This window comes from Lithobates pipiens, unplaced genomic scaffold (assembly GCF_037356315.1).
Source record: "Lithobates pipiens isolate NorthernLeopardFrog02 unplaced genomic scaffold, aLitPip1_a1.2 Scaffold_10, whole genome shotgun sequence".
Lineage (NCBI taxonomy): Eukaryota > Metazoa > Chordata > Amphibia > Anura > Ranidae > Lithobates > Lithobates pipiens.
This window is the reverse complement of record NW_027507686.1, coordinates 97,194,055-97,216,713: the sequence shown is the minus strand read 5'-3', so window position 1 is coordinate 97,216,713 and position 22,659 is coordinate 97,194,055. Positions and strand designations below refer to the sequence as shown.

The 22,659-nt window shown below is 46.2% G+C and overlaps 1 protein-coding gene across 1 annotated transcript; it reads right to left on the bottom strand.

Annotated features, from left to right (window-relative positions):
• Nucleotides 1–3,688: 3,688 nt before the first annotated feature.
• Nucleotides 3,689–7,345, bottom strand: LOC143925632 (protein NYNRIN-like). The gene has a single exon (XM_077450101.1). The coding sequence runs from the start codon at nt 7,343–7,345 to the stop codon at nt 3,689–3,691; it is 3,657 nt and encodes a 1,218-aa protein (XP_077306227.1).
• Between the last annotated feature and the right edge of the window lie 15,314 nt (nt 7,346–22,659).

Genomic DNA, 22,659 nt, shown 5'->3' with positions numbered 1-22,659 from the left:
AGTGCTCCCGAAAAAACGTAATTGACCCATGTCCCCCGGGGCAGGTGCCAGGCCCCCAAACCCTTTTAGGACAATATCTTGCATATTAGCCATTAAAATTAGCACTTTTTATTTCGAACGTTCGAGTCCCATAGACTTCAATGGGGTTCTAAAGTTCTCACAAATTTTTGGTCCGTTCTAAAGTTCTGGTGCGAACCGAACCAGGGGGTGTTCGGCTCATCCCTACTTTTGACACAACCTCACTTAACAATACAGAGATGCACCTCATTAAACCTATCCACACGACTACCACTTCTTACTGATGGTCATAAACATGACTGTACTGCTGCCATTGCTTAAAAGGTACTGCCACAAAGGAATTTTAAAGTGTACCGTTATCTAACCCTGACATTACACTTTTTGTTGATGGCTCCAGTAAGAAAAATCTAGATGGCACAAATACAACTGTGTTAACCTTCAAAATCTATATTTCTGATTTATTAATCAGAAGATATGATATGGGTTGAAAAGAGAACTCTTATTGACAAAGGAAAGGAAGGTTTAACATAACACCATTTATTAGAGTATGTTACAGGTTTATCTAATACACAGAAAATATCTATAGTCTAAGTGAGGGAGTAAAATATTAGTTTAAAATACAACAAGAGTACAATACATTCATTACAATACAAAACAGGACATATGACAATTCGGTATACCTTGTAAGTGCTGGGAGATGATCTGATATGTTACCTAATATTGGTCCATAGCTCTGGTCAGTTCTCATCTGCCATTACCCTAGGGTTGGGGTCCCCTTAAAAAGGGCCATCTCTCATTGACTTGCATAGGACCACACTGATTGGTTAGCGATAATTAGTCTGAAGCCCACTTAATTAAAGAGGAAGTTTGCTCTTGAATAGGACACTTAACTATGCATAGTCCCAGCCGGGGTAAATTGTCCATTCCTGAACAGATCAAAGAAATATTTTAAGCATATCAACCACCCTTTGAAATGGATAAATGGTTGATTAGCACGGAAGAATACACAAGCCTTTATCTAGCAAATGAATTCGGCTCCGTACCGACTACACACCCCAAATGGTATCTGTTCGTGGGTTTTGATTATTACATTAGGTAAACAGCAGGACATCTCCCTCACACCCACACTTAGCATACCTGTGAGACAAAGGTATTGTTAATTGAATTATATACGCTGACCAGACGTCTGTTCCTGTACATCAAACCATCTGTGCAGGTTAAGCTAAACTACTTCTTTATTTCTTATACTAATATCTACATCTATAATACAAATATTCCCAGTTGCTAATGGAGATTACTCATAAACTCCTCATAAGGCAACAGATGACCCCTTGTGGCAAGTTGAGTCCAATGAAACGACGCCACACTTAAGTGAGTAATTGTTTATGTCTAATCTCCATTAGTGAGTTCAGTTTCTCTCTCTGCCATCTTAGAAGTCGGCCGAGATATATCACCATACCCGTCATAAATAACAGTACCCCACACTGCAATATGAGAAGGCCTTTTATTCCCATTTCCACCCAGGTCCTGGTGGTGACCAAACTGAAATCCCCATCATGTAAAAGTTCATTCAACCTTTTCCCTGTTTTCTCCATATCATTACTAATTTGAATTATATGGGTATCCTTCCTTGCGAGCAGATTGTGAAGGTTTACTGACAGAGTATCAATTTTTATATCAAAATGGGGTAGATAGGTTATAGGATCTGGGACATCAGGGGGACTCTCAATGATATAGTCTTCTGATAACACTGGTATGGGGGTTACTACAGTTTGCCCAATAATAGTGTACTCGTGTGGAATGAAGCAAAAATTTGGATAGGGTATGGGACACGACTGACCCCCATAGAGAAATGTCTGGTGATTGGTAACGACACAGTACAGTCCATCCATGTGGTAGGTGACCTTTGTGCTAGGTGTTCTCCATTTTGACAGCTTCACTGGGCAGTTAGCTTCCATCTCACTTGTGCTGGTTTCTTGAGGTGGGTGGCGTGGACTTTCCAGTTGGGGGTCCCTTGCTACTTTGGCGGTGGGATCCGGGTCATTGCTTAGACCACAGACTGGAGTGTCAATTTCAAACACATCACAACGGCATAAGTACCTATTGTCTTTGACAGTGCAGCAGGCAGTGTGTGGTGCTTTCCATCGCCCTTGAACTTGAATGAGCATTTCGGGGAGGTGCAACCTTTCCTTGTACACGTCGTTTTCAAGGTACCCGAGGGAGTGTATGGACGCCATCGTGTTAAAGTAGTCATCTTGTGGATGGAACACTGGCAGCGACATGGTGAAGGAAACATACATTAGGTCCCGGTAGGCGCACAGGGACGGGCTCTTCTTGCAAGCAAATGGCCCTCTATTTGGGTGTGGTGTTACTATCCCTATATTTCCAATTGTGGAAACTGGCAGAGGTTTGCACTTGTCTCCAGAATGTACATTCATTCCACCACTATTATTAGTGTGAGTACAATACCATTGGGTAAGGTCGGTATCTCTTAATATATCAGGGATTTTACCTGCTTGGATATCTCGGATGATATTAGTGACCTTGGTTAAAACAAAATTTCCATATGCAGTGCATATTACCTCTTTCCCCATACTATCCTCTCTAGCTTTCTGATTATTTATGTTTATGATTTCGTTGATTTTCTGTTGTGTCTTTTCAAACAACTGGGCAATATCTTTCATGTTATACACCGTAAACCTTTCCTCCTCTGCAAGCCCCTCAACACCCTGCAGAACTGGTTTCAGCACTTGCCGACCCTCTTTTTGTTCAAAATTTCCGATATGCCTGCGAATCGCTGACAAATCGGCTCGGTTCCAAATTGACATGCCAGATCCAAAAAGTCCTGGGATGGACCCAAGTATGCTGTCCAACCCCTTTAACTTTCTGGATCTGAAAATTCCCCTATGGGGAGTGAGGTTTGGTTCTGCAAATGGGTCCTGAGTTCGGCTTGCATGGGAGGCAATCAAATCTACCAGCAAGGAGGAGTAAAACAGAGACACATTTGTCCGGGCACATGAGCCGAATTCAGCCATGTTCCACTGGGACAAATTAAGTACCACGGGTACATGAATGAACTTAACGTTATTGAACAGAATTCCAGGGATTGATGTTGCCGTTAGGCCACTAGGTGGTCCCTCTTGCAGTGATGGGCATTCCAAGGATGTTGGTTCATAGTAGGGGATTGCAGCTGTATTTTTGGGAAAAATGGTAGGAGCCGGGGTGTTAGTCTTTGGGGACACGTGCAAGGTGACTTTTCCTGGGACGTACTGAAGAGTGGATGCCTGTGTGTTGCTGGACAAGGGGATGGAGATAACAAAAGAATATTTCCACTCTCCGGCATCACTCAACCGTGTCTCTTGAATCAACAAGGATCCATTCTGAAAACTCATGACTCTATCCCGGTAGTCAGTGATATTCCCTGCGACGCCGTTACCCCAGACGAGATGATTATCAATGGGACTCCACCAATATACTTGCTTCCCCACAGTCCCTACAATGGCCACAGGTAATAAAATGGATTCCCCCTCTAGGCAGTAGACAGGATTCTTGTCAACGATCACGCTGATGAGTGGTCCAGTCTCCTCTTCCTTGGTAGTTGTGATCAGCTGGAGCAGGATAACGATCCACATCGACTTCATGGCTCTAAAAGGAAAGAAAGCAGCACATTTTAGTTGATTTCTTTGGCTCCATGGAACTGTTTCAGTTGGTTCGCATGAACCCATTTATCTTGTGTCTTTTTGCCCGCCTCTATTCTGATTTTATATACAGAAGGACTTAATTTATCAATAATAGAAAATGGACCTCTCCATTTTTGACTTAGACTGTGATCCAGGGGACGTAGTTCCAAGAACATAACTCGGTCTCCTATGGCCCAAGTGCATTCTCGAACCCCTTTGTCAAAATACGCCTTGGCTTTCTTTTGACTTTTACCCATTTGTGCTGCGGCAAATACATGGATCTCTTTTACCGCTTTTTGGAGTTTAAGGAGGTATTGGTCCATTGACAGTCTGTCTATGGTAGGTGTATGCATCTCTAGCCAGAGATGTTCAGGGAGTCTCATCTGTCTACCTGTCAGCACTTCAAAGGGTGTCAGCCGGGTAGCATATGAGGGGGTTGCTCGGATGGCCATGGCCAGTAATGGCAGCAGATTATCCCAGTTCTTACCATTGATGTGTACAAATTTTTTTAGCATTGTCTTAATCTGCCGATTGGCTCTTTCAACCTGACCTGAAGATTCTGGGTGATATGGAATGTGAAATTTTTGCTCCACCCCTAACATCTGTAGGCAGGTTTTTACCACCTTTCCAGTAAAATGGGTCCCCTGATCTGACTCTATTGATCCTGGGAGCCCCCATCTACTGAACACCTGTTCCACTAAAATCTTAGCCGTATTTTGTGCAGTGTTACTTTTGGTTGGGAAGATCTCTGCCCATTTAGAAAATAAATCTGTGACTACGAAGATGAATCTGTTGTTTCTAGAAGTGACTGGCAAGGGTCCCATGTAATCCATTTGTAAGGCATTCCATGGCCCTTCTTTCAGTCTAATTCGTAAAGGGGCATTGATCTTCCTTGGTGCGGGGTTAACCTGTGCACAGACAATACAATTGTCACAATACTGCTTCACATCTGTCATCATGGAAGGCCACCAACCTATGTTCTTGAGCCGCTCACCTGTTTTCTCTGACCCTTGATGACCCCCAGTAGGCAGGTCATGCACTATGTAAATCATTTCATTTTGGTATTTTTCAGGAACCACCCAAGTTACTTCATCTCCATGATGTAACAATACCTTTTTATCTTCTGACAATGTGAGGTGTTTTATATATTTTGCCAAAGTATTCCCCTCAGAGAGTTCTCCAGTCTCATTTTGCAGTTTTTGCATTATTTCCTTAATGTTGTCATCCTGGCATTGTATGTCCGAAATATCCGGAACTACTATGCAGGATTTTGTGAGGGCACAAACACTGGGGCACAAGACTAGGTCCGGTAAATTCGACGGAATTTCCCAGATCTCCCCTCCCTGTGCTCCTTGTTTGGCCAAGCAATCCGCCGCCTCATTTTGTTCCCAGTATGGGGCAGTACCTGAATGACCTTTAACTTTGCACACCCATGGTTTGACTGGCAACTTTTGCACCAATGATACAATATATTTCAACAGGGATGCATGTTTAAGTGGAGACCCATCTGAGGACATGTACTGGTGGGTGTGCCAGAAGGGCAGAAATTCTGTAAGAGCATTACAGACCCACGCAGAATCTGAGTATAAAACAATTTCTTGGTCCCCTTTCATCAGTTCTAGGGCATGAGCGATTGCAGCCATTTCCGCAAATTGTGCTGATTTGACTTTACATGACCGAAAGATTGATGTTTGGGTCTTTGCTTGTGGATTGATATAGTATATTCCAAATCCTGCACATGGAGAACCCTCCACGTAAAAACATGATCCATCTGTGAAAATTTGGCCTGCGTTTTCGGGGACTGTTTCCTTTACTGACAAAGGTCTAAAGAATTGTTGTGCCGCTGATTGTGGGGTGATATCACATTCATGTGGTACTCCCTGGTAAAGGAGGCCATGGGCTCTAGTGGACGGATTATTTGTGTGTTGAACTTTAATGTCTCTGTCTTGAAGCAACAAAGCCCAATGGGCCAATCTGGCATTGGATACATTGCCATCCTTCACTCGGTCTGTGAGTAAAAATTTTGTGGGAGTGTGAGTTGTGTGTAGGATGACTGGGTTAAGTCCTATGATGTATGTGAAGTATTTCACTGCCCAAAACGTAACTAGGAGGTGTTTTTCACATAGAGAGTACTTCATTTCCACAGGAGATAATAATTTAGACGCATATGAAATGGGTCTCTGTTGCCCATGGATTTCCTGTGACAGAACAGCTGACATGGCTGTCTCTGATATGGCAGTCTCAATGTGAAAGGGCAGTTGGTACTCTGGGTTGGCTAATGCTGGCGCTTGCGCTAAAGCTTCTTTAAGCTCCTGCACTGCCTTGGTGTGTTGCTCAGTCCATTGCCATTGGGTATCCTTTTTCAACAAATCATACAGTGGTGCAGATTTTTGTGCAAATTCAGGGATGAAAGCCCGTGAATAATTTACCAATCCTAAAAAAGATCTCAGAGTCGGGATGCTCACTGGCAGCGGTAATTGTAGAATGGCTTTTACCTTTTCAGTTGCTATCTTACGTCCGTTTGCTGTCACTGTAATCCCAAGAAAAGACACAGATTCCTTCAACAATTGTGCCTTAATGGGATTACACTTCAGTCCTGCCTTTCCTAGGATCTGCAGAAGTTCCTCCAATAGCCGCAAATGTTCTTCTTTGTCGCATGTGGCTAGCAACAAATCGTCCACGTACTGGAAAAGATTCTTTGGAGAAGAAAAATCAATTAAAATATCTCTCATGGTTGCATGAAATAACGTAGGAGAGTTATGAAATCCTTGAGGGACAGAATTGAAAGTATACTGTTTTCCGAGAAATGTAAATGCAAATTTGTATTGACATTCTTCTGACAACGGTAATGACCAAAAACCATTTGATATGTCCAGCACTGTGAAATATTTGTGTTTGGGATTTAACATGCTCAACACATCCGGGACAGATGCAACGGTTGGGGCGCAATTGTTTGTAATACTGTTCAATTTGCGGTAATCGATTGTTAATCTCCACGAATTGTCAGTACTTTTGCGAATCGGCCATATTGGCGCATTTGTTGTTGATACACATGGTCTGATGACCTTTTGGTCAAGCAGTGACTCTATGGTTTCCTGTATGTAGCTGATAGCTTCCTTTGGAAAGGGGTATTGTTTCTGCGGAACTGGGTCTGGCCCACTGATGTGTATTACCGTATTTACCTTTCCACAGTCATGTTTGTGTTTTGCAAAGGATCCCTGATGTCTTTCTATCACAGGGTGCAGAAGCTGATGTTCTGGGTGATCTGTAATGATCTCCAGTATGTCATATTTTAAATCATTGCGTTTGATGGCTGCAATTGTGTGAGAATCAGGTATCACAATGGTGCTATTCTGATCAGTTGGAACCCCTTGCAGTAGTAACAGGTTGGTCAGATCCAACATACATCCATTGGGAATTAAGAAGTCTGAACCCAGCAGGCTGGTTTCATTTGGCAAACACATTAATGCTAATGGCTGTTTTAGGGTTAACTCACCAATTTGGATTGTTAGGGGCTTGGACAAGGCAGACTCAACATTATGTCCAGCAAAGCTCTGGAGCTTCAGTGGCTTTCCTGAAGATAGTGTTGAGTTTAAGGGATCTTTGTCATGCATAATTGATATCGCCGCCCCTGTGTCGATTAACATGGCACATTGACGGCCCCTAATCAACGCTGACACTACAGGGCGCCCACACCTATCCAGAGAAATAGGTGCTAAGATTTTGGGGCCTTGTAGTTGTCACCATTGATGACGGTTAGCCTCTGTCTGGGAAGCTACCTGTACTTCCTTTCCAGGGCCTACTTGAAAGGCCTGTAATTGTTGTCGCAACTCTGCATAAGTAGGAGCTCTTTCTGTGTCACTGACATGCTTGCCCTGTGATAAGTGGCTATGAGAGTTTTCTCTTCCTCTGCCTCTGCCTCTATAACCTGATTTCCTAATAAACAAATTGTGGTATTATATTAAATACTTTCAGTCCTGTACTCAACTTCGTGGTCGCCACTGTTAACCTTCAAAATCTATATTTCTGATTTATTAATCAGAAGATATGATATGGGTTGAAAAGAGAATTCTTATTGACAAAGGAAAGGAAGGTTTAACATAACACCATTTATTAGAGTACGTTACAGGTTTATCTAATACACAGAAAATATCTATAGTCTAAGTGAGGGAGTAAAATATTAGTTTAAAATACAACAAGAGTACAATACATTCATTACAATACAAAACAGGACATATGACAATTCGGTATACCTTGTAAGTGCTGGGAGATGATCTGATATGTTACCTAATATTGGTCCATAGCTCTGGTCAGTTCTCATCTGCCATTACCCTAGGGTTGGGGTCCCCTTAAAAAGGGCCATCTCTCATTGACTTGCATAGGACCACACTGATTGGTTAGCGATAATTAGTCTGAAGCCCACTTAATTAAAGAGGAAGTTTGCTCTTGAATAGGACACTTAACTATGCATAGTCCCAGCCGGGGTAAATTGTCCATTCCTGAACAGATCAAAGAAATATTTTAAGCATATCAACCACCCTTTGAAATGGATAAATGGTTGATTAGCACGGAAGAATACACAAGCCTTTATCTAGCAAATAAATTCGGCTCCGTACCGACTACACACCCCAAATGGTATCTGTTCGTGGGTTTTGATTATTACATTAGGTAAACAGCAGGACATCTCCCTCACACCCACACTTAGCATACCTGTGAGACAAAGGTATTGTTAATTGAATTATATACGCTGACCAGACGTCTGTTCCTGTACATCAAACCATCTGTGCAGGTTAAGCTAAACTACTTCTTTATTTCTTATACTAATATCTACATCTATAATACAAATATTCCCAGTTGCTAATGGAGATTACTCATAAACTCCTCATAAGGCAACAGATGACCCCTTGTGGCAAGTTGAGTCCAATGAAACGACGCCACACTTACAACAATGGAAAAACAGGGGGATAATCACCTCCAGTGGTAAGCCAATTTCACACACGGACTTCATTCTACAACTCCTATATGCAATAGAGTTACCAAAAGAACTTGCAATCTGTAAATGTCAAGCACACATAAAACATACAGAACCCATCTCGGAAGGAAATAAAAGGGCAGATGCAGCAGCTAAAATAGCGGCACAAAAAACACACCAAATAATGACAGAACAGGAAATCATAGCGATAGATCATACAGTCCTTCCTGATATGCAGCAGAATGCATCCCCTGGGGAGAAACAATATTGGAAAATAGGGATGAGCTTCAAGTTCGAGTCGAACTCATGTTCGACTCGAACATTGCCTGTTCGCCTGTTCAGCGAACAGTGAACAATTTGGGCTGTTCGTGGCAAATTCGAAAAGCCGGAACACCCTATACAAGTCTATGGGAGAAATCTAAAGTGCTAATTTTAAAGGGTAATATGCAGGTTACTGTCCTAAAAAGTGTTTGGGGACCCGGGTCCTGCCCCAGGGGACATGGATCAATGCAAAAAAAAAGTTTTAAAAATGGCCGTTTTTTCAGGAGCAGTGATTTTAATAATGATTAAAGTGAAACAATAAAAGTGTAATATTCCTTTAAATTTCGTAGCTGGGGGGTTTCTATAGTATGCCTGTGAAGGGGCGCATGTTTCTGGTGCTTGGAACTGTCCCTGCACAAAGTGTCATTTGTGCAGGAAAAAAAGTCTTTTAAAATCACTTGCGGCTATATTGTCGGCTCCCCATAATACAGAGAACACTCAATGAGTGTTCTCTGTATTAGCCGACAATTCATTAATTCATTGATAAAAAAAAGTGTGGGGGTTCCCCTAAATTCAATTACCAGGCCCTTTAGGTCTGATATGGATATTAAGGGGAACCCCGTGTCAAATGAAAAAAAAATTGACGTGGGGGTCCCCCTAAATATCCATACCAGACCCTTCAGGTCTGGTATGGATATTAAGGGGAACCCTGCATCAAATTTAAAAAAAAATTGATGTGTGGGTCCACCTAAAAATCCATACCAGACCCTTTATCCGAGCACGCAACCTGGCAGGCCGCAGGAAAAGAGGGGGGGACGAGAGAGCGGCCCCCCTCCCTCCTGAACCGTACCAGGCCACATACCCTCAACATTGGGAGGATGCTTTGGGGGTCTGTGACCCCTCAAAGCACCTTGTCCCCATGTTGATGAGGACAAGGGCCTCATCCTCACAACCCTGGCCGGTGGTTGTGAGGGTCTGCGGGCGGGGGGCTTATCGGAATCTGGAAGCCCCCCTTTAACAAGGGGACCCCCATATCCCGCCCCCCCTGTTTGAAATGGTAAGGGGGTACAAAAGTACCCCTACCATTTCACAAAGAAAGTGTAAAAATGGTTAAATAAGACAAACACACTTTTGAAAAATTCCTTTATTAAAAATAAAAAAATAAAAAAAAGATTCCAGCGGTGCTAATCCACTCTTGTAACCAGCGATGGGTGATCATATCCAGCGATGGATGATCATATCCAGCGACGGGGGATCTCTCAGTCCAGCGCTGTCCATACATCCGTCTTCTGTCTCCACTCCGGAGACACTGCAGGGATCCCAGTGCTGACGTTTCTTATATTAGGAGGGCGGGGCCACCCATCACCTGACCCCGCCCCTCTGACGCTGGTGAGGGAAGCCAGGGGTTCCCCAGTGACGTATGGGTGACCCCGCCCCCTCTGATGTAACGCAGGTTTCCGTTACATCAGAGGGGGCGGGGTCACCCATACGTCATTAGGGAACCCCTGGCTTCCCTCACCAGCGTCAGAGGGGCGGGGTCAGGTGACGGGTGTCCCCCCCCTCCTAATATAAGAAACGTCAGCGCTGGGATCCCCGCAGTGTCTCCGGAGTGGAGACAGAAGACGGATGTATGGACAGCGCTGGACTGAGAGATCCCCCGTCGCTGGATATGATCACCCATCGCTGGATAGCAAGAGTGGATTAGCACCGCTGGAATCTTTTTTTAATTTTTTTATTTTTAATAAAGGAATTTTTCAAAAGTGTGTTCGTCTTATTTAACCATTTTTACACTTTCTTTGTGAAATGGTAGGGGTACTTTTGTACCCCCTTACCATTTCAAACAGGGGGGGGCTGGGATCTGGGGGTCCTCTTGTTAAAGGGGGCTTCCAGATTCTGATAAGCCCCCTGCCCGCAGACCCTCACAGCCACCGGCCAGGGTTGTGAGGATGAGGCCCTTGTCCTCATCAACATGGGGACAAGGTGCTTTGAGGGGTCACAGACCCCCAAAGCATCCTCCCAATGTTGAGGGTATGTGGCCTGGTACGGTTCAGGAGGGAGGGGGGGCCGCTCTCTCGTCCCCCCTCTTTTCCTGCGGCCTGCCAGGTTGCGTGCTCGGATAAAGGGTCTGGTATGGATTTTTAGGTGGACCCCACGTCAATTTTTTTTTAATTTGATGCGGGGTTCCCCTTAATAGGGGGACCCCCACGTCAATTTTTAAAAAAAATTGACACGGGGTTCCCCTTAATATCCATGTCAGACCTGAAGGGCCTGGTAATTGAATTTAGGGGAACCCCCACGCTTTTTTTAACTTTTATCAATGAATGAATGAATTGTCGGCTAATACAGAGAGCACTCATTGAGTGTTCTCTGTATTACGGGGAGTGGACAATATAGCCGCAAGTGATTTTAAAAGACTTTTTTTCCTGCACAAATGACACTTTGTGCAGGGACAGTTCTAAGCACGGGAAACATGCGCCCCTTCACAGGCATACTATAGATACCCCCCAGGTACCACATTTAAAGGAATATTACACTTTTATTGTTTCACTTCAATCATTATTAAAATCACTGCTCCTGAAAAAACGGCTGTTTTTAAAACTTTTTTTGCATTGATCCATGTCCCCTGGGGCAGGACCCAGGTCCCCAAACACTTTTTAGGACAGTAACTTGCATATTACCCTTTAAAATGAGCACTTTAGATTGTGAACGTTCGAGTCCCATAGACTTTAATAGGGTTCTAAAGTTCACACGAAGTTTAGGTCTGTTCGCAGGTTCTGGTGCGAACCGAACAGGGGGGTGTTCGGCTCATCCCTATTGGAAAATAAAAGGATGCACAATAATAGATAACATCTACACATCACCTAAAGGAAAGCTAGTATGGCCAAAATCCTTATTTAGGTATGATGCAGTATTGACACATGGAGTAACTCACGTGTCAAACAGGGGGGTGACTGAGATGTTAAATAAGGTATTACAGCCTATGGCTTCACAAACTACTAAAAAAACGTTTTGTTCTCAATGCATTATATGTGCAAGACACAATTCTCAGGGAGTCATAAGACCACGGAAAGGGAGGTTCCCCACACCGCAATATCCATTACAACATATTCACATGGATTTAATTGAATTAGACAAATGTGAAAGGAATAAATATTGTTTGGTAATCATTTATGCACTGACCAAATGGGTAGAGATATCCCCCACAGGAAGTGCTGAAGCCTTACTAAAAGATATCATTCCACGATTTGGGATACCAGAGAAAATTTATAGTGATGATGGTCCACATTTTGTAAATCAGACCATAAAACACCTAACAGAAGTGATGTATATAGTAGTAAAGAATCACTGTGCATATCACCCTCAGTCAGCAGGGCTTGTAGAAAGACATAATGTGATACTAAAGAGAAAGCTAAAAAAAGGCTATGGAAGAGACATGGAAAAATTGGATGTACTGTCTCCCACTAGTTATTTTAAGCATGCACATCATCCCCACTAAAGAGGGGCTGAGTCCATTTGAAATGATGTATGGTAGACTGGACTTGTCACCTCATGTTTGATCTCTATTGCCGTGGCTTTAGCCATCTTAGTCACTTGTGGATGTTGTTGTATTCCCTGTATCCGAGGACTCTCTCAAAGATTAATTGAGACAGCCATGACCAGGATAATGTAACACAAGTTCCCCAAGGAGAAGTTATCTATGATGATGTTAGTACTCCTCTCTCTGAAGTAAGGTACCCAGTTGTGGAACGGACCTGCACTGAAGTAATAAACTGAGGAAGCAAATATAGATATCAGAGGAGGGAATGATAAGAAATCTGCAAAGAATAACAGGTGATATCGATATTTGCCTTGTTCCTTAGACGCACTTTTTCTAGCTGAAATGGCGCTGACTTATTGTTTATGCAACTTTCTTAGTTCTGACCAACATCCAAAACAATACTTAAAGAACTAGCAAATGTTACCATAAAAGGAAGCCTTGTGAAAGGCACGCTGAATTTGGCAATAAAGCTGACAATGCACCATGAGTCACCAGTGTGCCTTAGCCAATGGCAGGTTGCCAAATACTACTATAAGAGAACTGTGTATGGATTTTCTAGTTTGATTTGGCTGTGGACCTCCTTGCTGTAAGGGTTCTATTAACCCTTTGTACTGGTACATTTGTAATAAATCTGTCTTCTAATCAACATGACCGGAGTTGACTGATCAGTAAGGCAATGGCATTTTACTGACAATAGGCATCTGCAGCAGTTAAATTGGGTGTTGTGTGCCTCCAGCACAATATACACTTGAAGCTACACTTTATTACTGGTGTTCTGTAATACCGGCATTTGCAGGAATTAAAGTGGGTGTTGTGTGCCTCCAGCACAGTATACACCTGAAGCTACCCCTTATTGCTGGTGTTCTGTGTGACGGATCTCGGATACTCCTGCTGAGCATCTCTGCCAGACCTGTGTCTCCTGTCCTCCAAATACACCTGCAGCCTGCAGATTCGCCATAACCAGCCCTTTCCCCCTCAATCACGAGACAAGCCACACAGGTGTTGAGGGTTAAACATCCAGAGCATAAACTGTTTATTAAGTTTCAAACATACACTTTAAACACAGTTAGGGCACTCCCCTTAGCCTTGTCATAGAGGGGTAGGGGAGAAGGATGAACCAATGGAAACTCAACACTTGTATATTCCAACAACTACAGTTGAAACACATAAAGGGATTATGATAAGCAGGCAGCCCCTCCTTACACATCCCCTACTGGGATGTGTCTCCAGTCCAGACCTTTTATCTACGTGCCATGACCCAACACAATTAAACACAGCAACAAGGGGGGGGGGGGGGGAGAAGGGATGTAGCATTAAATTACATTAACTCGGTACCATTTTGTATATGTCTTTATGAGCTAAAAGTACTGTACATTGTGGAATAAAAGTATTTGTAGTCAGATTCTTCATTCGGAAATACGATGACCCTAACTACCAAGGCCTGAGGTGTGCCTTGGCCTGGCTGAACAGTATGCCTAAAAGAGGGCAAAAAGAGACACAAAGTAGGTGTGATGTGAAAGCTACAAAGAAGGCCCGCAACAACCGTTAGTCCAGAAAATGCGAATGCACGGATGACTACAGAAAAGGGGGGTTACGTATATAGCTGCTAACATGGAGGATCTCCAGTGCCCTATGAACCTGATGTAAAGAAAGGACCCCCTGCGGGACCTACAAAAGTTGCCCAAGAACCAGATGAATAAACAGAAAAGGTGTTAGGATTCCAGCCTGATTTGGCAAGTAACCTGGATGTGAGAACGAACTGTTTGTAGTGAGAGGATGGAGAAAGAGCAGACCCAAGGAATGATGCAGAGAAAGCCAACTTACTTTACCCAACACCATGGCTAAGGTACAGAAATATGACCACAAACCCCTAGCTTACCCATCTATTCTATGAAGGGGAAGTTGTAAGCGGTAAGAGAGAAACTGCCTAGAGCACTAACTGGGAACTGTGCCAAGGGAAGGAGACAGGAAGTCTGAAACACCACAAAAACCTGGCCGGTAACTGGTAGCCCTGCCAAAGAGAACATCCCTGACTTCCCTCCCTTGACGGTTAGAGAGGGTGAGCCGCAAAAAATGGACAGACTGACAGGAGTTTGTAGGTCCTGAAAACTGGTCACCTGATAGATACTTCATGGAATTGGCAGATGAAGCCAAATTGCCGATGCAATAACCAGCGAAAGCCATAAACATGAACCTATGAGACCATCCCGCCTTTGTGAGAAGCCCACTGAAAAATCTGGATAAGAACCATTGGCCAGATTGATTACCTGAGACCACACTGCCCCCAGTTCTACAAGCCACTGTTAGAAATTCCAACATAACCTGAAGGCGCACTGAGAAGAACAGGAGCCTCAGCTGAAACCTCAGTGCAAGCCTAATGGGCTATAAACCCCACCATCCTGACTAACAATTAAGAGCGCATAGAGAAACCGCATTAACTGGGTTGAAGAATCCTGCACGAAACATGTGCTGCACTGGTGGATGGAAGAGGTTGTAACAGAGTTGGGAATAACCACCTAAATCCTGCCCCCCCCCCCCAGCTGAGGCCGGGAAAGGGGTACCCCGGCGATAAACTGAGCTAAGAGTTTTGAATGGTCCCACCCCTAAAGATGGGGTGCTACCAAGCACTGAACCCCCATACGACAGTGGAGGGATGAATGTGCACTGGCCTCCTCCGCCACCCACCCCATGCCCTAAACAGAGAAAACACAACAAGCGAAAAGAGGACAACCAACACACGAAACAACAATACCCCTACGTACCTGACAAGTATGAGGATGTAGGTGCAGAAATTACAAGACCAACAGCGCGTGAATGTGAGCCTAATGCTGACACAACCCTAGCGTATGCAGTGAGCGAGCCCGGGCAACCTGCAGCGCCAAGACAGGTAATTCAAAATGAATACTCAGGGCTCAGGTACCCACAGACCGTGGTGGGTAGTAGTAAAAAGGTATGGTAAACGTTCACGTATGGTATACGGGTGAGAAGATTGTGGGACGACAATCAATTAAAAACAAAACCTCAGCCCGTATGGGTCCGTAGACATGACGGACCCTGGATGTGAGCCCTAGCTAACAGACATACTATGAACAACAAGCTATGACATGAAAGTTACGAACGAAAAGCTATGACAGAACAACAGAGACAGATAGCAAACAACCCTCAGGGCTAGTGTACCCACAGACCCTGGTGGGTAGACGTACAAGTGTGATGAAATAAGCATGCAACGTATGACGTATGGTATGCGGGCGAAAAGATTGTGGAACGGCAATCAAAAACTAAACCTCAGCCCGTATGGGTCCGTAGGCGTGACAGACCTGGATATGAGCCCTGGCTAACAGAAATGCTACGTACAAAATGCCATGACAGAAAACAGACAGGATGCAAACAACCCTCAGGGCTAGTGTACCCACAAACCGTGGTGGGTAGACGTACAAGTGCAAAGAAATGAGCGTGCATTGTATGACGTGTGTTATACGGGAGAGAAAATTATGGGCGACAAACAAAATTAAACAAACCTCAGCCCGTATGGATCCGCAACCGTAACAGATCCAAAATGAGAGCCCTAGCTAACAGAAATCCTATGACCGGAAAAAAAACTACAAATGGAGAAAGCTGCGACGCAACTGTCAGAACCCGCTAATGACCGAACCGGCTAATGAAAGAACCTGCTGATGACTGAAACCGCTGATGAAACCCACGAATGAGCGAACCCACCAATGACCGAACCTGCCAACGACCGAACCCGCCAATGACAGAAATACGTAAAATATATCCAAACACCTCAACAGGCCGTGTATGCAGGAGGTGGTGCTGAGTGCAACGGGGGGGAGGGGGATAAATCTGCCGTGTCCTGACTAGAGATGGCCGAACGGTTCGCCCGGCGGTCGTTTTGCGGCGAATTTCAGCTGTTCGCCGTCTGTCCGATCAGTGGACTATCGCCGCCGTTCGCCCGGTGGACTTCCGTGTTTACTGTGTAAAAGAACTTTTCAGGACTGGTATAGGTGTTAGGTGTAGTTCAGGATACAGGTTTGAGGCACTTCTGTGCTACTGATTTTTGCAGCAGCCTGTCTTTTGTCAGCATAGAGAGAGGGACAGGACGCTGTGTGCTGCAGGGACAGTCAGTTTAATCATTAGCTGTTACTATTAGGTCCACAAAAGTGCTATTCAAGTTATTGTTCCAGCAGCCTCTGTTTTGTCAGTTTAAATAGGGACAGGCAGGAAGCTGTGTGTGAGGCAGTGAGGGACAGTCAGTTTAATCAGTAACTGTTACTATTAGGTCCACAAAGGTTCTTTTCAGGACTGGTATGGTAATAGGCTTGCACACGTATAATATTCTTTCTTCCAAATATAGAAAGAATATTATACTTGACTGCTGCCCTTCTGCTGCAGTAGTCCTTTATCAGTATAGGGACTGAGGTACAGTCTGCTAATCATTCACAACCTACTTGTTCCACAAAGGTCCTTATAAGGACTGGTAAGGTATGGGGTACTACAGTACATAGGGTTGAGTGAGGTACAGTCTGCTATTCCGTAAGGACTGGTATAGGTCCACAATACATAGGGTTGAGGTGCACTACTGCTGACTGCTGCCCTTCTGCTGCAGTAGTCCTTTATCAGTATAGGGACTGAGGTACAGTCTGCTAATCATTCACAACCTACTTGTTCCACAAAGGTCCTTATAAGGACTGGTAAGGTATAGGGTACTACAGTACATAGGGTTGAGTGAGGTACAGTCTGCTATTCCGTAAGGACTGGTATAGGTCTACAATACATAGGGTTGAGGTGCACTACTGCTGACTGCTGCCCTTCTGCTGCAGTAGTTCTTTATCAGTATAGGGACTGAGGTACAGTCTGCTAATCATTCACAACCTACTTGTTCCACAAAGGTCCTTATAAGGACTGGTAAGGTATAGGGTACTACAGTACATATGGTTGAGTGAGGTACAGTCTGCTATTCCTTAAGGACTGGTATAGGTCCACAATACATAGGGTTGAGGCGCACTACTGCTGACTGCTGCCCTTCTGCTGCAGTAGTCCTTTATCAGTATAGGGACTGAGGTACAGTCTGCTAATCATTCACTACTTACTTGTTCCACAAAAGTCCTTATAAGGACTGGTAAGGTATAGGGTACTACAGTACATAGGCTTGAGTGAGGTACAGTCTGCTATTCCTTAAGGACTGGTATAGGTCCACAATACATAGGGTTGAGGTGCACTACTGCTGACTTCTGCCCTTCTGCTGCAGTAGTCCTTTATCAGTATAGGGACTGAGGTACAGTCTGCTAATCATTCACAACCTACTAGTTCCACAAACGTTCTTATAAGGACTGGTAAGGTATAGGGTACTACAGTACAAAGGGTTGAGTGAGGTACAGTCTGCTATTCCGTAAGGACTGGTATAGGTCCACAATATATAGGGTTGAGGTGCACTACTGCTGACTGCTGCCCTTCTGCTGCAGCAGTCCTTTATCAGTATAGGGACTGAGGTACAGTCTGCTAATCCCTAGCTACTAGTTCCACAAAGGTCCTTAAGGACTGGTATAGGTGTACTATTTGGTGTGCAGTATATAGTTATACACGTATAAAATACTTGCACATACTTGACTTCCTCCTGGGGCTGCTTATTATGAGGGGCTCCCACCATCCCTGTGCTGTGCTGACTTCCTCCTGGGGCTGTACCTCTGCTGTGCATATTATGAGGGGCTCCCACCATCCCTGTGCTATGTTCATTATGAGGGGCTCCCACCATCCCTGTGCTATGCTCATTATGAGGGGCTCCCACCATCCCTGTGCTGTGCTGACTTCCTCATGGGGCTGCTTATTATGAGGGGCTCCCACCATCCCTGTGCTGTGCTGACTTCCTCCTGGGGCTATACCTCTGCTGTGCATATTATGAGGGGCTCCCACCATCCCTGTGCTATGCTCATTATGAGGGGCTCCCACAATCCCTGTGCTGTGCTGACTTCCTCCTGGGGCTGCTTATTATGAGGGGCTCCCACCATCCCTGTGCTATGCTGACATCCTCCTGGGGCTGCTTATTATGAGGGGCTCCCACCATCCCTGTGCTGTGCTGACTTCCTCCTGGGGCTGTACCTCTGCTGTGCATATTATGAGAGGCTCCCACCATCCCTGTGCTATGTTCATTATGAGGGGCTCCCACCATCCCTGTGCTATGCTCATTATGAGGGGCTCCCACCATCCCTGTGCTGTGCTGACTTCCTCCTGGGGCTGCTTATTATGAGGGGCTCCCACCATTCCTGTGCTGTGCTGACTTCCTCCTGGGGCTGCTTATTATGAGGGGCTCCCACCATCCCTGTGCTGTGCTCATTATGAGGGGCTCCCACCATCCCTGTGCTGACTTCCTCCTGGGGCTGCTTATTATGAGGGGCTCCCACCATCCCTGTGCTATGCTGACATCCTCCTGGGGCTGCTTATTATGAGGGGCTCCCACCATCCCTGTGCTGTGCTGACTTCCTCCTGGGGCTGTACCTCTGCTGTGCATATTATGAGAGGCTCCCACCATCCCTGTGCTATGCTCATTATGAAGGGCTCCCACCATCCCTGTGCTATGCTGACTTCCTCCTGGGGCTGCTTACGGTTCAGGTGTCAGTGCTGTATATCACGGTGCTGGTGTCAGTGCTGTATATCTCGGTGCTGGTGTGAGTGCTTTATGTCACACTGCTGATGTCAGTGCTCTCTATCACGGTGCTGGTGTCAGTGCTGTATATCATGGTGCTGGTGTCATTGCTTTATATCACGCTGCTGATGTCAGTGCTCTATATCACGGTGCTGGTGTCAGATCACTCTATCATGGTGCAGGTGTCATTGCTGTATGTCACGCTGCTGATGTCAGTGCTGTATATCACGGTGCTGGTGTCAGTGCTGTATATCACGGTGCTGGTGTCAGTGCTTTATGTCACGCTGCTGATGTCAGTGCTCTCTATCACGGTGCTGGTGTCAGATCACTCTATCACGGTGCAGGTGTCATTGCTGTATGTCACGCTGCTGATGTCAGTGCTCTCTATCACGGAGCTGGTGTCATATCACTCTATCACGGTGCAGGTGTCATTGCTGTATGTCACACTGCTGATTTCAGTGCTCTCCATCACGGTGCTGGTGTCAGTGCTTTATGTCACGCTGCTGATGTCAGTGCTCTCTATCACGGTGCTGGTGTCAGATCACTCTATCACGGTGCAGGTGTCATTGCTGTATGTCACGCTGCTGATGTCAGTGCTGTATATCACGGTGCTGGTGTCAGTGCTGTATATCACGGTGCTGGTGTCAGTGCTTTATGTCACACTACTGATGTCAGTGCTCTCTATCACGGTGCTGGTGTCAGATCACTCTATCACGGTGCAGGTGTCATTGCTGTATGTCACGCTGCTCATGTCAGTGCTCTCTATCATGGTGCTGGTGTCAGTGCTGTATGTCACGCTGCTGGTGATCATCTCCTGCACCCTCTTATTTGCCTACCCTGACATTCCCTCTCCTCCATTGCCTTCACACGCTCCACAGTCCTGAATTGTCACAACATTTTCACATATAAAAAAAGAATGCTTGTAGTTGTCGATCCCAGATTCACCTCATACATGTGTTATGTCATTGGCCATATGGTGGGACTATGTTTGCACAGCTAGTAATTATTTTGTGGCTGCAAATTTGACCTGTAGGTTTGCAAAGTTCGCCTCCCATTGAAGTCAATGGGGCCCGCCGCGAACGTTACGGTTCGCAAACTATCGGCCGCGTTCGCGGTCCGCGTTCGCAAAACGTCCCGTCGGAAGTTCGTCCATCACTAGTCCTGACTACACCCCGACCGCTGACTAACCAACTAAAGCGGAATGATTGAGTGGAGGAAAAAACGACTCAACCACCACCCCCAACTGCCAGTGTGAATGCACCCCTGAAGTAACTCTGGCCCCATGACTGCCATACCCGTGACCAATGTGCCTGGTGTGGATTAACAGAACAACCATACCCCTATTCAGGAATGTTCTAGAAGAAGCGTTTTGGCAGAAAACATTTCTCGTCATATGAAAGTAGCAGCTCGCCAGCCTGAGCTGAGAAAGAAATATATCATACCGTACAGTGTTAGGAATTCACTGCTGCTGCTAGCATTGACCTTAATTAGAAACGGTTTTGGAGGACTGAACAATAAGTAGGTAGATGCAGTGACATATTGTCCCTATGTGGGTCCATGCTGTAGCTTTGCCCATTGAAGGGAGAGAGGAGCTGGCGGGCGGCCGATCCTCCCACATGAAACACAGGGATGAAAGGGAGAAGTGTGAGGTGCCCCCCCACCATGCGTGATTGAGCCCAGGTGGTGGGTGGACAGACAACACCCCCCCACCTGAACACCGTGGGAACTGGGAAGCGGGCACGCTGGCCAGCTGGAGCCAAGTAAGGAGACTAGTGGGTGGAGGGTAGAAGGATGGACGCCCACCCCGCTCCCCCTAGCATGAGTGCCAGGAGAAGCAGGCAGGCTGCACGCTGGCCAGGTAGAGCTGTGGGGAGATTTGTGATGTGGAGGCTGGAAGGACAGATGCCCACTCACCCCAGCATAAGCGCCGGGAGAAGCGGGCGGGGCGCACGCTGGCCAGATGAAGCTGAGTGGAGAGGTGGAGGATGGAATGATGGATGGCCCCCCCTGCTCCCCGGCATGAGCGCTGGGAGAAACGTGCGGGCCACACGCTGGCCAGAAGGAGCTGAATAGAGAGGTGGAGGATGGAATGACGGATGGCCCCCCGCTCCCCCGCCTAAGTGCCGTGAGAAGCGGGCGGGCCGCACGCTGGCCAGAAGGAGCTGAGTGGAGAGGTGGAGGATGGCAGGATGGACGGCCCCCCGCTCCCCCCGGCATGAGCGCCAGGAGAAGTGGCCGACTGCCCCCCCCCAGGAAGCTGTGTGGAACATGGCTGCAAGGGAGGATGGGCAGGGCGGCTTCTATGAGGCAGGTAGAACCCCGGGGGTGACAGGGGGGATGGGCAAGTAGTCCCTCGATGGTGCCCGGGAGAGGAACCAACACCAAGCTGCGGCCGGCCGTAAGTGACGTGCATCAACCCAGAAATGAGCCGACGAAGGCTCTGATGGAGGAGGAGGGATTTAAAGCCCTCTGACTCCTCCTACAAATTCAGGCTAGCTAGCCTGCGGCTAGCCTTCCAACATATTTAACGGAGACGAGCCAATAGGTTTAGGTAGCCAGGAATGACTTCACAAGCCCAGCCACAGATCCCGCGTTCACCTGGTTACGATGAACAAACCGACACAAATGTCTGGAGGTGGCATCTTCTCCAGGTGGCGGGAGACGGCAAATTGCCCTCCAAATATCTATCATATTCTCTGCTGGGCCATAGTCTGTGGGTAGGAGGCGAGCCCACAGCCCCCTCTAAAACACACAGTGACAGTGGGTTCTGTCACATTTCTCCCCTTTTAAAAACAGACTAACCAGGTCCCTGATCCTCAACTGGTCTGGACCTGTGTTAGTCATAAATTCCCACCCCGGGCAAACAGGAAAAGGAAAAAGTATGACTCTGGCACTGGGGAGCAAAACCGCACATAAGGTCTCCCATGAATAAAAACAGCCACTGCAGAGTGGGAACAGCTGTCCGCACTCCCCTGATCTGGAGCCTGATTGCAGGTATTGGGGGAGCTGAATAATCCTCTGTCCCAATGCAAGCGCTTCAGCTGGTAGGGAGCTTAGCCTGGTAATGCTAAGCCATTGGTTAGGAAAAGGTACTTGATTTTCTCCTGATGTAGTTACCAGCTGCTGGGAAGGTATCTTGCATCTCCCGGACTCTCCATTTCTTTTTCTGATGCTTGGCAGAGACCAACAGCACTCTGCCCCATAGCCAGCGCTTCTGCTGGGGGGACATATACAAAAGGTAGAGTTCAGCTGCTGGAGAGGGGGAAGGGTATTCTCCCCTCCTGGTTCTGTGACCATCTGCTGGGGCGACTTCTGACAGGGGCTGTCTCCCAAACCCTCCAAAAGCATACTGAGTGCTGGGCAGGGGCCAGCGGCACTCTGCCCCGTAGCCAGTGCTTCTGCTGGGGGGAGAAACACTAGGGTAGTGTCCAAGTGCTGGGGAGGGAGAATTGTTTTCTCCACTCACGGTGGGGATATCTGTTGCTGGGGAAACAGCTCACTGAGGTCATCCCTCGGATCCCCTGGATTAACTCTGAAGGTGGGCAGAGGC